Below are 16,953 nucleotides of genomic sequence, written 5' to 3' on the forward strand. Positions count from 1 at the left end.
GGAGAGAGTATTCCATTAAGTCAAATTTGCTGTTTTAGTGGGAAAGAATTGAATGGGGAATTCTTTTTATTGTTCTCAGTGCAAGGAATTGTGGCCTTATGAGTAATACTAATGAGGTTCTATTCTCTGTTCTGCAAGAGGTTTCCTGTATGACCTTGGGGAAGTCATTTAATTTCTCCTGGGCTCTGTTTCCCTATCTGTAAAATAGGGATAATTATACTTCCCTTCCCCAGAGAAGTGTTGTGAGAGTAATTTAATTAATGTTTGTGAAGTGCTTGGATACCACAGTAATGAGCACCATGGAAAAGTCAGTGCACTTTTAAAAACACACTTGTATAGAAAGCTTTATGGATTCACCTCTGCATTAATAAGTGTAAATAATAAAACAATTTGTCTCTTTTAACTGTTGGAATAATAAGAATATTAACATGCTTGCCTGGGCCACATCTGCCAGAGTTAAAGGTGAGGATAAAATGTTTTAATTTTTTGTTTGTTCTAAAATACAGACCCTCCTTCTGAGAAAACAAGTAAAATAGCTTCTGTTGACCCTCCTGATGTGCTCAGCCAATCACAGACAAAGAAAAATATCATGTGACCTTTCCCAGCAAATACAGCTCAAACTTGAAATGCACCAGTACTCAAAATTTAGTCGGACATCCAGCTAAAACAATTTTTTGTTCTCACTAGCTCTGGCTAACATTTATGGAACAAATTCAAAATAAATTCAAGTGAATGAATGAATGCTTGTTAACAAATTAGGATCAAATGTAAAGTTTTGCAGAGCCCTAATTGTTAATGTGTCTTCAAATTTATTTATTTTTCTTTGCGGAGAAGGTATCCATCTGTACTGCTCCCCATCACTGTAATAGCTTGAGTCTTTTCCATTTGAAATCACCCTGTCCTTCCAGTACAGTTTACATATGATAAATAACTATAAATACATGCTCAAAAGGTCATTGGTAGATTTGTCATGGATCCACAGGATTGGTGCTACACCCCCAGTTTTGGAACAGTCTCTTGGAGAAACCCCTTTGATGTGCCAGACCCTAAGGGAACTCACTCTTCCTTCAGTGTAGGCCATGCGGCCTCACCACCTCTGTGAAACTGAACCTCTGGGCTTCAGCGCTCCTGCTGCACTCTGGGAGTGCTGTTCAGCAAGGCCAACTAAGATACTCTCCTGGTTAGAGACTAGTACACTTTCTGAGGTAAATGCACCACCCCAAGCATTTACAGTGACACTTAGCCAATGTTTTCCAAATGGTAGGGTTTATTAGTCAACTGGGACACAGCATTGAAAGGCCTTACGTTTTCATAGAGAAATGAAGGTTAAAGACAGTCCATTCTGGTCAGCCCAGAGCAATCCACCAAGCCAAGCTGTAGTGAACTCCGTTTCCAGGATCTCTGCTTCTCTCTTTCTCTCTGACTTCTTCCTTCTTTAGTTGGGCTCCCAGGTGAGAGAGCTCTCAAGCTTCTTCCAGAGCCAATGTATCCCTCATCTCATATTTTCCAGTCCTTTGTTCTCGAGTTGGGGTCTCTGCTAAGCTTCTCTACTGACAGTGTCAGTCTATGAGTCATTGGAGCATCGTCTCTCTGGTCGCCTTGTTGATTTGGGTTGGTTTTAGCCAGTTCCTTAATGACTCTATTCATTCCACCTTGACAGAGAGGGCCAGCAGTTGATGTTCTAGAGGTTTGGGTGTATACATGTTTTAGTTGGTAACATTTGGAATCCTTCTCACATTATACTCTTACATATTTTGGTCGTAAAAAGGCAACTTTTTATTAATTAAGCATTACTTTAGTTGTGACTGGATGCCTTCACTGTTTGGATATAGTATTGGCCTTTGTTAGTGTTGTCTGTAATTAAGAGTGATTGTTATTTATTAGTGGTTGAGTGCTGACAGGTTGCTCAGCTCTGTACAGAATAAGTTGCTTAATTCATGCAACAATTTCATGTTTGTGTTCTGTGAATATTTTGGTTTGACGATGTGTCCTTATTGGATGTCTTGCAGGTACGGGAGAAAGTGGCAAAAGCACATTCATCAAACAGATGAGAATCATCCATGGATCAGGATACTCTGACGAAGACAAAAGGGGTTTCACAAAACTCGTGTATCAGAATATATTTACAGCAATGCAAGCTATGATCAGAGCTATGGATACACTCAAAATCCCATACAAGTATGAACACAATAAGGTGAGATTTCTGTTTAAATACGCAGCTGAATGCTTTCCACTTTTATATACTAGGGAATTTATGGAAAGGCTTTAAAATTCATACAGTTGCTTCATGGCATTTAAGTTATGCTGTACTTAACGTTTAGATGAAACATCTTGCAGACAGCAGATTGTATGGAAGGTTGATGCATAGAACCACATCCTGACTCCTGGCTCTCTTCCCTTTGCACTGCTCTGGCTGCACAAACAGGGCAGAGCTATCCTTAACAAGACATCCAGGGAGTCACCTGATATAGGGAGTGTTTTTGGGCTGGCTGGGGGCATTGTCAGGAGCAGAGTGGAGTTTGATTGTCATGCTCTGAGGCCTTGTCTACACTACGAAATTAGGTTGAATTTATAGAAGTCGGTTTTGTAGAAACCGTTTTTATACAGTTGATTGTGTGTGTCCCCACACAAATGCTTTAAGTGCATGTAGTCGGTGGAGTGTGTCCACAGTACCGAGGCAACCATCGACTTCCGGAGCGTTGCACCGTGGGTAGCTATCCCGCAGTTTCTGCCACCCATTTGAATTCTGGGTAGAAATCCCAGTGCCTGATGGGTCTAAAACATTGTTGCGGGTGGTTCTGGGTACATATCGTCAGGCCCCCCTTCTCTCCCTCCCTCCATGAAAGCAAGGGCAGACAATCGTTTTGCGCCTTTTTTCTTGAGTTAGCTGTGCAGACACCATACCACGGCAAGCATGGAGCCTGCTCAGCTAACCATCACCGTATGTCTCCGGGTGCTGGCAGATGCGGTACTGCATTGCTACACAGCAGCAGTTTATTGTCTTTTGGCAGCAGACAGTGGGGTATGACCGGTAGCCATTGTCGACGTAGTCCAGGGTGCTCTTTTAGCCGACCTCGATGAGGTCAGGGGCGCCTGGGCAAACATGGGAGTGACTCAGCCAGGTCATTTCCCTTTTAAGTTTCATCTCATGGCGATTCAGTCCTACCGGCAGTACACTGTCTTTTAATCTGCAGCCAGAAGAAGACGATGGCCAGCAGTCATACTGCACCGTCTTCTGCCGAGCACCCAGGACATTACGATGGCTAGCGGTCGTACTGCACAGTCTGCTGCCAGCAAGATGTATAAAGATAGATGAAGTGGCTCAAAACAAGAAATAGACCAGATTTGTTTTGTATTCATGTTCTCCTCCCTCCCTCTTTGAAATCAACGGCCTGCTAAACCCAGTTTTGAGTTCTATCCTTGAGGTTTTGAGTTCTGTCCTTGAGGGGGCCATTCTGTTTCTTGCAAAGCCACCGCCTTTGTTGATTTTAATTCCCTTTAAGCCAACCTTGAAAGCCATGTTGTCAGTCGCCCCTCCCTCCACCAGAGCAATGGCAAACAATCGTTTCGCGCCCTTTTCCCTGGATTGCCCGAGCAGGAGCAGACACCATAGCACAGCAATCATGGAGCCCGTTCAGGTCACAACAGCAGTTATGACGATCGTAAACAGCTCGTGCATTATCGTGCAGTTTATGCAGAACCAGCACCTGAAAAACCAGGCGAGGAGGCGATGGCAGCGCGGTGATGAGGACATGAACACACTTTTCTCTAAAACTGTGTTCCCCCACAATTTGGAGATCATGGTGTTAATGGGGCAGGCTCATGCTGTGGAACGCCGATTCTGGGCCCGGGAAACAAGCACAGAGTGGTGGGACTGCATAGTGTTGCAGGTCTGGAATGAGTCCCAGTGGCTCCGAACGTTTTGCATGTGTCAGGGCACTTTCATGGAACTTTGTGACTTGCTTTCCCCTGCCCTGAAGCGCAAGAATACCAAGATGAGAGCAGCCCTCTCATCGAGTGGCAATAGCCCTGTGGAAGCTTGCAACGCCAGACAGCTACCTGTCGGTAATCAATTTGGAGTGGGCAAATCTACTTTGGGGGTTGCTGTGATGCAAGTAGCCAACGCAATCATTGAGCTGCTGCTATCAAAGGTAGTGACTCTGGGAAATTTTCAGGTCATACTAGATGGCTTTGCTGCAATGGGATTCCCTAACTGTGGTGGCGCTATAGATGGAATGCATATCCCTATCTTGGGACCGGACCACCAGGGCAGCCAGTACATAAACCACAAGGGGTACTTTGCAATGGTGCTGCAAGCACTGGTGGATCACAAGGGACGTTTTACCAACATCAACTTGGGATGGCCGGGAAAGGTTCATGACGCTCGTGTCTTCAGGAACTCTGGTCTGTTTAAACGGCTGCAGGAAGGGATTTACTTTCCAGACCAGAAAATAACTGTTGAGGATGTTGAAATGCCTATAGTTATCCTTGGGGACCCAGCCTACCCCTTAATGCCCTGGCTCATGAAGCTGTACACAGGCACCCTGGACAGTAGTCAAGAGCTGTTCAACTATAGGCTGAGCAAGTGCAGAATGGTGGTAGTGTGTGCATTTGGACGTTTAAAAGGTCGCTGGCGCAGTTTACTGACTCGGTCCGACCTCAGCGAAACCAATATTCCCATTGTTATTGGTGCTTGTTGTGTGCTCCACAATCTCTGTGAGAGTAAGGGGGAGATGTTTATGGCAAGGTGGGAGGTTGATGCAAATCGCCTGGCCGCTGAATACACGCAGCCAGACACCAGGGCAGTTAGAAGAGCACAGCAGGAAGTGGTGCGCATCAGAGAAGCTTTGAAAACCAGTTTCATGACTGGCCAGGGTACTGTGTGACACTTCTGTTTGTTTCTCCTCGATGAAAACCTGCCCCCTTGGTTGACTCTAATTCCCTGTAAGCCACCCGCCCCCCTCCCAGCTTCGATCACCGCTTGCTTGCAAAGGAAATAAAGTCACTATCATTTAAAAAACATGTATTTTTTCTTAATTGATTATAAAAATAGGGAGATAACTCACAGGGTAGCCCAGGTGGGGTGTGGGAGGAGGGTAGGAGGGAAGGAAAAGGCCACTTTAAAACTTGTTGAATGCCAGCCTTCTGTTGCTTGGGCTGTCCACTGGGGTGGAGTGGTTGGGTGCCCGGAGCCTCCCCCCCCGCCGCGTTCTTGGGCATCTGGGTGAGGAGGCTATGGAACTTGGGGAGGAGGGAGGGGCTACAGCAGCAGTCTGCTGCCGTTCATGAACCTTCACCAGATGCTGGAGCATGTCTGTTTGATCCCGCAGTAGTCCCAGCGTTTCCTCATGCCTCCTCTGATCTTCCTGCCACCACCTCTCCTCACGTTCATTGGCCACCGTCCTGTACTCTGCTATTGTGACCCTCCACACAGCTCTGTTAGTGCTGGACGACTGCATGAGCTCAGAGAACATTTCATTGCGCGTGCGTTTTTTTCGCCGCCTTATCTGAGATAGCCTTTGGGACGGAGGAGGGAGGCTTGAAACATTTGCAGCTGCTGGAGGAAAAGAAGGGAGTGAAGTATTTTAGAAGATACATTTTACAGAACAATGGCTATACTCTTTCACAGTGAACAACACTATTCATATTACGTAGCACATGTGATTTTGGTACAAGGTCACATTTTGCATCTTATATTGAGTGCCTACGGCTTTGGTGTTAGAGATCACACACGCAGGGCCAGGCAACAGAATTCGGCTTGCAGGCGGCCATGGTAAGCCATAGTCTTTCGGCTTCTGCAACCTTCATAAGAGCAGCCCCCTCCTTTCCCATACCAAGCAAAGTCCGTTGAATTGGCTATTTAGTGCTGCAGTTTTCCTGTTAACGTGCAGCAGCAGAAACCAAACTAACCCCCTCCCCCCATCCAATTCTCTGGGATGATCGCTTTTTCCCTCCCCCCACCGCCTGGCTGGTATCAGGGAAGATCCCTGCTAGCCAAACGCGAACAGCTCATCGCCAATGGCCTCCCTCTCCCACCGCGTGGCTAACTGCGGGGAGGATTTCTTTTCAGCCAAAGGCAAACAGCCAAGTAGGAACGGGCACCTCTGAATGTCCCCTTAATCAAATTCCCGTATTTCAACCAGGTTACCATGAATGATATCAGTCTCCTGAGGATAAAACAGAGAGATAAAGAATGGATGTTGCTTGAATGCCAGCAAACACCAGGACCATACACTGCCAGGCTTTGTCATGCAATGATACCAGATTACGTGCTACTAGCATGGCGTGGTAAAGTGTCCTACCATGGAGGACGTAATAAGGCTGCTCTCCCCAGAAACCTTCTGCAAAGGCTTTTAGAGTACCTCCAGGAGAGCTTCATGGAGATGTCCCTGGAGGATTTCCGCTCCATCCCCAGACGCGTTAACAGACTTTTCCAGTAGCAGTACTGGCCACGAATGCATCCCAAGTCCCCATCCTCAGGGCTACTTAATCATTAAAAAACCCTTGCTTTTATAACATGTATTTTATTTTAAAAGGTACACTCACCAGAGGTCCCGTCTCTGGCTTCGTTGGGTTGGGAGGGTATTTCAGTCAGGGTGATAAAAAGATCCTGGCTGTCAGGGAGAACGGTGTGCTGTGTGCTCTCCCCAAGCTCGTCCTCCTCCTCCTCATCTTCCCCATCTGCAAAATTCTCAGCCATGGCGGAGAGTACCCCATCATCAGAGTCCACAGACAGGGGTGGGTTAGTGGTGGCAGCCACCCCTAGAATTGCATACAGCTCAGCATAGAAGCGGCATGTCTGGGGCTCTGTCCCGGAGTGTCCGTTTGATTTTTTGGTTTTCTGGTATGCTTGTCTCAGCTCCTTAAGTTTCACGTGGCACTGTGTTGCGTCCCTGATGTAGCCTCTGTCCCTAATGGCCTCTGAGATTTTTTGAGATGTTTTGGCATTTCATCTTTTGGAACGTAGTTCTGATAGCACGGATTCCTCTCCCCATACAGCGATCAGATCCAGTACCTCCCATTCAGTCCATGCTGGAGCTCTTTTTCAACTCTGGTACTGCATGGTCACCTGTGCAGATGAGCTTGCCTGGCCAAACAGGAAATGAGATTCAAAAGTTCCCGGGGCTTTTTTCTGTACACCTGGCCAGTGCATCCGAATTCAGAGTGCTGTCCAGAGTGGTCACAATGGTGCACTGTGGGATAGCTCCCGGAGGCCAATACCTTCGTATTGTGTCCACACTAACCCTAATTCGAAACGGCGATGTCGATTTCAGCGCTAATCCCCTCGTCGGGGAGGAGTACAGAAATCGGTTTTAAGAGCCCTTTATGTTGAAAAAATGGCTTCGTTGTGTGGACGGGTGCAGGGTTAATTTGGATTTAACGCTGCTAAATCCGACATAAACTCGAAGTGTAGACCAGGCCTGAGATTCTTGGAACCATCTTCCTTCCCATTCTCCCACCCTTGGTTCCATGCAGAGCATGGCTCAGCCAGACCTGGAGATCTGCTCCATAATATTTAAAATATTGATAAAATAGGGCTTTATCTATAAGTAGGGCTAAATTGTTATACAAGCTAAACTTGTTTGCATATGTTACTTTAAAATGTTGTTTCAATGCTATATATTTTGGAAACTCAAACTAATATCAAATTGGGAGTGAGTGCATGTGTATGTCATTGCTATTAAGTCATACTTCTTGACACAAACTGACAAGCAAACAAATTAAATTGAGGCTGATGACATCACTGAAATTCACAACATTTGTGCTTTATATGAAAAGGGAAAATCTATGTAAGCATTTGTCAGGTTTTATATAGCTAAACCTGAGTTCTTTCTGACCATTTTTTAATTTATTTTTAAAAAGAAAAAGATATTTTAAAATTTTTAAATACTTCAATGAAAGGCAGTAAAACTCCCAATATTCATCAGAACATGTGGTTGGAGAACAGGACAGGAACATAGAAGCTAGGGGTCAAATGCAACTCCCGCTGACTCCCCTGGAAGTTACCTGTATTTGAGAATTTGCCTCCTGGATTCTAATCCTGGTTTTGCTACTGGCTCACTATTTAACATTGAGCAAGTCTCTTAAGCAGAGAAGAGGTTTTTTTTCCGATAAGGAGAATAAAAGTGAGATAATATTTGCTTACCTTTGAATAGATTTTTAAAGTATTTTAATGAAAAAGTATTATTTTAAGGCATAAATACAGGTTTGAGCAATTTTTTCTTAAAAACAAAACAAAAAACTCTTGAATTTGATCTAATAGCATCTCTTTGTAGCTGCTGGGAATGTTCAAAAACCTTAGTGTTTTGCTGCTACAGCAAAGAATCAAAAGAGATTATTTGTAATATCCATAATCTCCCAGGGGTTTTGTTATCAAAGTCTCTCACCTTTCAGTGAGAGTTTCTTTCTTGCAATGGTGGCTAGATATGGTCCTAATGATTCAATTATTTTTTCTCTGAAGTGTATGTTTCTTCTTGTGAAGTCAATTACTCTGTTTATTTAATCGTGCTGTACAAAAATGAGATTAACTCTTGCCAGTCACTCAGATATTCTTTTTCTTTCGTATTTGTTGTTTAAATACCCAAAACGTCAAAGAGCAAGGAAATCCACAGACTAACCCTCCATTAACCAGAAACATCAGGATTTAATAAACTGGTGTTAAGGTGGACACCCACTGTGTTTGAAATATATGAGGTTTAATTATTAAAGGTGAACTGCAAATACAGCATCCAAAATACCATCGACTTCAGCAATAGGGGGTATTGAGTCTGCTGTGGCTTGCTAGTGTAGACAAGACCAAACCATTTTTAATCAGAATTTGGAAACTCTCTACCTAAACTAGTTGTTGTTTTCTTGTATGAGTTCTAATTGGCTGAATATGTTATCTTAGGTGAGTTTAATGAAAGGCACATCAGAGCCTGTGTGGTGTTAATGATTATTGTACTTACTCTTATGTAAAATCCTAGGTACTTTTAAGGGCCAGATTCTGATACCCTTACTCTCCCGAAATCGACACAAATGGTTCCATTGACTTTGATGGGGCTACGTGTGAAGTAAGCCACAACCCAGCAGGAGTAAGAATATATGGATCGGATCCTAAATTTATAGGACAATGCACAATTTCCTTAGGGACTCCTTTCATATAAAAATATAAGTGACACTACAGTTGTTTCAAAATCATGCCTAACTATTGAGGGACATGATCTACCAAATTTACATTTTGTAGAAAAGGTCACTTTAAAACAATGAACTCAGATCAGACTCCACTTCAAGTCTGCTGAAAATAAACTCATTACCCTTGCATCCTAAAAAACACAGGAAGGGCACTTCCTATTAACTTGAATCTCGTATCAGGAAATCCTATCTCTAGAGATTTTCTTCAAGTTTGAGTAACAGCCTATTTTTAGCTCACCACTTGTTTTGCCCCTTCTGTTTTGAAATAAAACTGCACAGCTTCCAATTCCCAGTAACTCTGATTGTGCTTAAAGACATGAGAATAGCTGGCCCTTGTTCATTATATGCTACAGACTGTGGGTTGGATCTAGAGGGCATAGCAGGGGTATTTTCTGTCTCAAGGGTTTCTCCATCCATTGTTCAGGAGGCTCAAAATCTGGGGATGTTTTGGACTTCTGACTGCTCCTGCAATATCAGTTGATGCCAGTGGGGAAAAAAAGCTGGCCTTCCCTTCCCACCTCTGCAGTGTCTACCTAAATAGGCAGTTGGGACCGTTATGATAATCTAGGCCTCTGTGACTTCTAGACTGGATAACTGTAATATGTTCTATGTGAGCCACTTGGAAGAGGCCGCTAATGTAGAACATGACTGCCTGCCTACTAAGCAGGGTTAGCCACAAAATACATATTAGGTAATTTCTTCAGGAACTGCATAGACTTCCTAATAGACTGCATAGACTTAACTGTGCAATTAACAAAGGTGATTCTGATCTTGGCTGTTTGTAAGACTCATTGCCATGGTGGTGGAAGTCAGCTGAGAGCCTCAAGCTAGGTATCTAGAATGAAATGTCTTAGAGCTTGTGGTAGGAGATTCTGTCATGCAAGGCCTTGACACCAGAATTCTTTCCCCCTGCTAGTCTGACAGAATTTGAGTTCTTTTGAGGTTTAGGGTATTGGGTGCGGCTTGTTTCTTCACTCAGGATATTGCATGACATGGGGAGTGGTGATTTGTGGGTTGGCATTTAGTTTGTTTTTGGAGAAAGTTCATTGTTTTTCCTTTATATCTTGAAACTAAAAGTTGAAGTAATTGTGGTGGTTTTTTAAACTTTATAACAAGTCAAGATGCACGTGCAATTAAGCTCATTTTATAAATTAAAGATAAGCCTAAATTTCATATGCAGAAATGCATAGGCAATTACCAGGATTCCATACAGAAACAAGGTTTTGCATCCATACATGGCTCATCAGGAATCTAAATGGCAATGTGTGCCTGAAAATCCACGGGGTGAGCTACAACAGTAATCATTGCATATGCAGCTAGAGACATCCCCAAGTTCACTCTCATTTTTTACATTCAGAACGTAGGCCTGTCTTTCAGAAATCTGGCCATGTGTGTCTAGGCTCCTGTCAAGGGTGCGGTCAGCTACAAAGTTCAGCGTAGCATTATTAGCCAGGATTCTCACCTATAACTTCTTCTCAGAGTCTGTGTTCTTAATAGTGGATTGGAAGCCATTGCTTCAGAGATACTAGTCCTGAGCCCTCCCTCCTGTTGTGTATTTCCTACATGTAACCAGTGGTAAAGGGACAGAGGGGGTAGGAGTGAGCATATCAATATGGATTTTTTATTTTTCTCTCCCACCATCATGGAAGCACTTGCTTGGGGAACTACTAAACAAAAGACTCAAGTCACTACAGCTCCCAAAAGACAATTTGCTATTTCTCCCTAACAAACAGGCACAAGAGAGGCAATAGACTAGTTCTGGATTGGTGGCTGGTGTACACAGAATCTCATTCACAGGTAACAAGTCCATGTGAACCTAACTTGCCAAATTGTCATAATGAAGTGTCCGGCAAGAAATTGTTGATTCAAAGAGGCTGAAAAGACAAAAATGAGAGCAGGCCTTGCCAGCAGAGCAAGGAGTGTGTACTTGTTCCTAACTTCTGCTGTAGGTTTCAAATATCTCTGTATTCATTCATCCAAGGTCATGACCTGAGACTCTATTACAAAAGGCGATCTGTATATTTACTACCCTGTTGTAAAAGGAATGTTTCAAAATCAAAAATCAAATGGGTGAGGCAAACTTTTTTAACGCCAAAATTCTATGTGCACAGTCTGAATCTGCAGCATGCACCCCAAGCTATTGTGCATCCAGCTGTCTAATTGCTGCTTCAGAGCCAGACAACTCTAGCCACAATCTTTTGGAACAAATGAATAAAAATTGTAAAAGATCTGTAGTAGCTATGGATGCCAAATTAGATAAACTCACCTCTCAAGTAAATGATTTGGAGATCCAGGTGAACACTGTTGAATCCCAAGCATCTCAAACGAAAACCACTGTTGATGACAAGGAGGGCCTAGCTCAGTCAGCTCACCTGACATGCAAGAAGAATTTCCGATGAAGTGAGCTGTAGCTCACGAAAGCTCATGCTCAAATAAAGTGGTTAGTCTCTAAGGTGCCACAAGTACTCCTTTTCTTTTTGCGAATACAGACTAACACGGCTGTTACTCTGAAAGAAGAATAAAGTTTCAGTATGTTTAATTAAAATTGCTCATTGACTTCTAGACAGGGAAGAGTCTGGGGGGCTACTGTCCTTTTAGAAAAATGAGATTCCTGTGATATTTAAATGAAGTATTCAAGAACAGCCAGCCTATTGACCTAGAACGAGCTTGTAAAGTTGCTCTCAAAGCGGATGGAGAGGCCCAAACTGTGTCATCTGCATGATGTTCTTCAAAGCCTCAAACCTGAGGGACTGAGACAGGGTCTTAAAAGTAGGTTATAGAAAAGAAGGCTTTATACTGTCAGCATTCGTTAATATTCAGCATATCTCCTTAGTAGTCTCAGAAATCCACCTCAAGGCACACACAAATGAAGAAATTTGTCCAATAAAGAGAAGTTTTACAAACAAAGATAATGAAGTAGTTCAACACTTTGGTTACCTCTGGATGCAATTTATTGGCAAGGAATAGATTTTCTGGGAGCCAGACACTATGAAAACCTGTGTAACAAGATTTAGATTAGCATCACGCCTAACAGCATGGGTGCAGACAAGGAACCATGGACTGTAACCACGATAGATTTGCAGGAATCATACTGTGCTGTAAGATGAATGCTGTGGGCTCCCAGTAACTGCTTCACCCCTCTTTCCGCTTGGGAGCCAGCAGTGAGAGGAACTTCAGGGTGTCTTTATTTAAAAAAAAAAAAGAACAACAAAAAATTCCCACCAAAAACCCAACAACAACCCTCCAGAACACCTTGCTTCTCCAGCAGCAGCACAAGGAGCAGTGCTAAGAGCTGACACGCTCCACAGCAGCATCGTGATGTTGTTAGAAACCTCAGCCTCACAAGGTGAACACTTGGCTTTACACTTGCTCATTGACTGATTAATTAGTTCTAACCACACCTGAGTCCTCCTTCATTTCCATGCTCCATTTGCTGCCATACTTCACTGTCCCCACACTGTGCTCCTACTCTCCTCTTTTAACATTGCTTCCCTTCTGCCTATGCTTCATTTGTCTCAGTGGGAGAGCTTCCCTCTTTCTTCCATTCTTCTTTCTCCCACTGTCCTTGTCCACTCCTTACCATTTCCCTCTCTCTCACTTCTACCTAAACAACGCTTAAAAAGATAATTTTATTTCTTTACAATGAATCCAGGGCCTTATTTTTAAAATCAATTACGTGCTTAAGTGCTTTGCTTAAGCGGGGCCTTAGTTTCACTCTATCTCACATCTCCATTTGTAAAATTTCAATAATGTTTCCTTTCCCCCACTCTGTCTTACTTGTACCATGTCTAGTATCGTGGGGTCCCTATCTGAGTTGTAGATTCTGTCATAATACTAATGATGATAAAGGCACCTAAATAAACATGGGCAGATTTTCAGAGATATGGAGCACCCACAGCTCCTATTGAACTCAGTGGTACTCACTAAATTTTTGTCTTTCTTTTTTACTCCTTTTGGGGGACAACCTTGCTCAAGTCTCAAAACTCTGGCCAGCTTTTGCATAATATATACAGTCATCTAAGCACATTGTGTATTTTTAATGTCATACACAAACAAGGGGTTTTGCCTATATGCTCTATGAATGTCAGTACAATTTGCTGCAAGACTTCTGATTGAGTCTCATTTTACATACTGCATTGTGTTTCTCTTTCTGTCAGTTTAAAAATGAATAAAAAGGGGGGGGGGGGTTAAAGAAAACCTTCCGTAAGTTGAATAATGAATGTATGTGTTTTAACAGTACCTTGGCTTACACACCACTAATTTGCACATTGTAAGCAGCCACCAGGAGAATATTTTCTTTTATTACAAACTAACTTACAAACAAAAAAACATTTTCCCCTTCCTGGTGAAATCCCAACTACTAAAACAGAGAGACCATTTTAGGCCCCAATTCTGCAAAGAATTAAGTGCATGCTGAGCATTTAGGTAGCGCCCCTAAATGTAACAGAATTACTTCTGTGCTTAAAGTTAAGCTTGTTTATAAATCTTGATAGGATCAGGGTCTTAATTATGAAATACATATGCCATAATTAGGGCCCTACCAAATTTACAACCATGAAAAACACATCACGGACCGTGAAATCTGGACTTTTGTGTGATATTACCCTATACTGTACTCCTTTCACGTGGGAGACAAGCATTTCTCAATTTGGGGATCCTGACTCAAAAGGGAGTTGCAGGAGGTTACAAGGTTATTTTAGGGGCATCATGGTAGTGCCACTCTTACTTCTGTGCTGCCTTGAGAGCTGGGCGGCGAGAGAGCAGCGGCTGTTAGCCGGGTGCCCAGGTGTGAAGGCAGCACCGCCGCCAGCAACAGCGCAGAAGTATGGGGAGAAGTACTGCAACCCCCCCTACAATAACCGTGCAACCCCCTCACAACTCCTTTTTTGGGGTCAGGGCCCCTATAATTACAACACCATGAAATTTCAGATTTAAATAGCTGAAATCATTACATTTATGATTTTTAAAATCCTATGACTGTGAAATTGACCAAAATGGACCGTGAATTTGGTAGGGCCCTAGCCATAATATAGTGTATTGCAGAAAGAAATCTTAGTCATAATTTTAAATGCTGAATGTTAGCAACTCATTTTGTTGTGCAATAAAATGTTTTCTTCTTCCTTTTTTATTTAGCATTTTAAAATAATCTCTTGTTCACTTTAAATATTATAATTTTTAAATAAAGGACTATACTTAGGCAAGAGGAAATTAGTATGTACAGAAGGACACAGCTGGCTGGAGAGTGATGTCTGTTTTCTATCTTTCCTGTGCCATATTTTATTTCATCTGCTAGAAAGCAGGAGCTGGTGGCTGCTTGCTTGGCGATCTCTGTACATTTCATATGATCTGTCCTGTTGTGAGAAAACATAATTCCAAAATCCTTAGTTTCCTCAGTAACTAACTCTGCTCTTGTCTAAATCTCAATTCTAATGTGTGTGACACATAATTCTGCTTAAATAATCATTGTATATGTCTGCTCACATAATCACACATTCATGCAGGCGCTCTATCTGATAGAGGGATGGACAAAATGGGAAGGGTAATCAGGCCATCTACTGTATGAAATGTGGGCTTGGGGTTTTTTACCTGAGAAATGAGGTTTTGTACTTTACATCTAATACTGAAGTATTGCTTTCTGAAAAGTATTGCTTTGTGTGCCCCAAAATGGACACACTGATTAGCAATAATACCACTCTATTATTTTATTAATTAACACTATTTGAGTCTTAATTGTCCCACAGTTAATTTTGAAAATAACTTTGGATCCAAATAAATATTTTCTTGATTTTGTTTTTCTTGAAATTAGATCTTTCTAAAAGGGTTTCAGATACATTGTATCCAGTTCTATGTAACAATTGTGCAAGTTTGGTAGACATTAGAATACTTTATTTCTACTATCATACAGGACTAGTGATAAATTAAAATAAGATTTACTGGAATGTACAGCATTTGTTTGGAGGTTTTTGTTTGCCCATTTCTTTATTCACTTCCTACGTGGTAAAAGTTATAACGGCTCTGAAATGAAGAAAACTTCCTCTTATAGAACTCCACTTTGGGTGAGAAAAATGGTTAACCCTGAGCAACTGAGATTTTTTAAAAAAAGTTACTGAAGTTACTTTCTCAAGTTAGTTTGAATTTTGTGTGTGTGTTTAATATGCACACTGGAATGTACTGAATGATGGGTATGTGCACTTAATTACTTCACTGTAAGATCTATAGTTATTATCCCTTTTCAGCATGAATAACTCTACCAGATTGGGTCCCAAGCTGGTGAACACCTAGACTTTACACTAGCCATGTGCCTAGGACGTGTGTTTGAGGATTAGGGCCTCATGATATTAGCATTTTACATCCATTTTACACTCTGCATTCACTGTGCACAGGTGTAAATGTCTACTTAGATGAGAGGCATGAGAGATTAAGGCCCAGTGTGTTGATTATGAAAGAGAGATTTCTCAAAGGATAACTAAGGCATAACGCTGCTGGCAGAGAAGTATATGAGACCATAAGACTGTTTTTGCAGATTGTTTAATGCTATATAAACCTTGTAAACTAATTAACAGACTTCATAAAAGTAAAGCACATGCATAAGTATTTGCAGGACTGGGGCCTTATTTGCAAATTCTTAAGAAGATTCATTCTGTGCCCAAATAATCAGTGTTTTAAATTTATGGATGATATTCTGTATACAGAACAAAGGCTGAATTTCTGTGGTAAGTGCTCTAACTAGTGTCTCCCTAACATGCACTATATGTAGTGTGTCTCTGTGTGCATTATAAATACAGAGTCCCAGACCCTCAACTGTAGCTGAGGAGTTCTTGACTTGGCACTCAGCAGTAGTGCAAGTAGACTGCTGGCTTCCCGTGGTCCCAAGGGACTAATACATTAGCTGTGGATCACTGGAGTAAAAGGAAGCCATGGCCACATCTGCTTCCCCCGCCCCACGCACCCCCCGCCTCCAAACACAGCCCATATGCCAACACTGGGAGGTGGTATGGTATGGCAACTAGCTGTACACCACTAGAGGATTGCCCTACACTGGGACGAGGTACCAGCAACATTGCTTTACGGCTGCTTTGATGTTTGTGCATCACCATATTTAAGCAAATAAGGCATGCACTTTGGGATCAGAATAGGCTCCAATGGTTTTTATATTTTGTTCCCTTTGTTAGATTTATTCCTTTCTTAAAAGCATGATTTCACCATGCTGCTCTGAGAGATGGTGCCATCTTGACCTTGGAAGGACATCGCACTAGCTGAAGACTTGTGTTTCCTAGCTCTACCATTTGTAAAGCAGGGGGGGAAAATAGGTTACAGTGGCAACTCCTCTCATAAAGAAGAGGTTCAGAGCAAATATGATTTTCTTGTATGCTGATCTTACGTGTGTTTATTCACATATCACTATTTTGAGGTGGTCCAGTGGTTTGATTTATCATACGCTGCTAGTGCTACTTAGCTAGGTGCCTGCAGTTGGAGAAATACAGTAGCATCCGATGAAGTGAGCTGTAGCTCACGAAAGCTTATGCTCAAATAAATTGGTTAGTCTCTAAGGTGCCACAAGTACTCTTTTCTTTTTGCGAATACAGACTAACACGGCTGCTACTCTGAAACGGTAGCATCAATTATGCAAGGCTCCTTCAAGGATCATTTGAACAGAAGTCTGCTGAATTCTAAATAGACATTTATTAGCTTTTACACTGGCAGGGTTCATTTAGTAATCTCTCGGACAGAATCAACAACTCATAATGGTGCAGAAGCAGGGCTTGTGCCGGTATTTTA

The 16,953-nt window shown here is 42.4% G+C and overlaps 1 protein-coding gene across 1 annotated transcript in view; it reads left to right on the forward strand.

The window, feature by feature from the left end:
- Window positions 1-16,953, forward strand: part of LOC142072183 (guanine nucleotide-binding protein G(q) subunit alpha) — a 243,977-nt gene that overhangs the window by 75,068 nt on the left and 151,956 nt on the right. The window contains exon 2 of the mRNA XM_075128705.1: window positions 2,010-2,194. Within this exon, the coding sequence (XP_074984806.1) occupies window positions 2,010-2,194 (185 nt within the window). The remainder of the gene's footprint in view (window positions 1-2,009; window positions 2,195-16,953) is intronic.

Source organism: Caretta caretta, chromosome 5, assembly GCF_965140235.1.
Source record: "Caretta caretta isolate rCarCar2 chromosome 5, rCarCar1.hap1, whole genome shotgun sequence".
Classification (NCBI taxonomy): Eukaryota; Metazoa; Chordata; order Testudines; family Cheloniidae; genus Caretta; species Caretta caretta.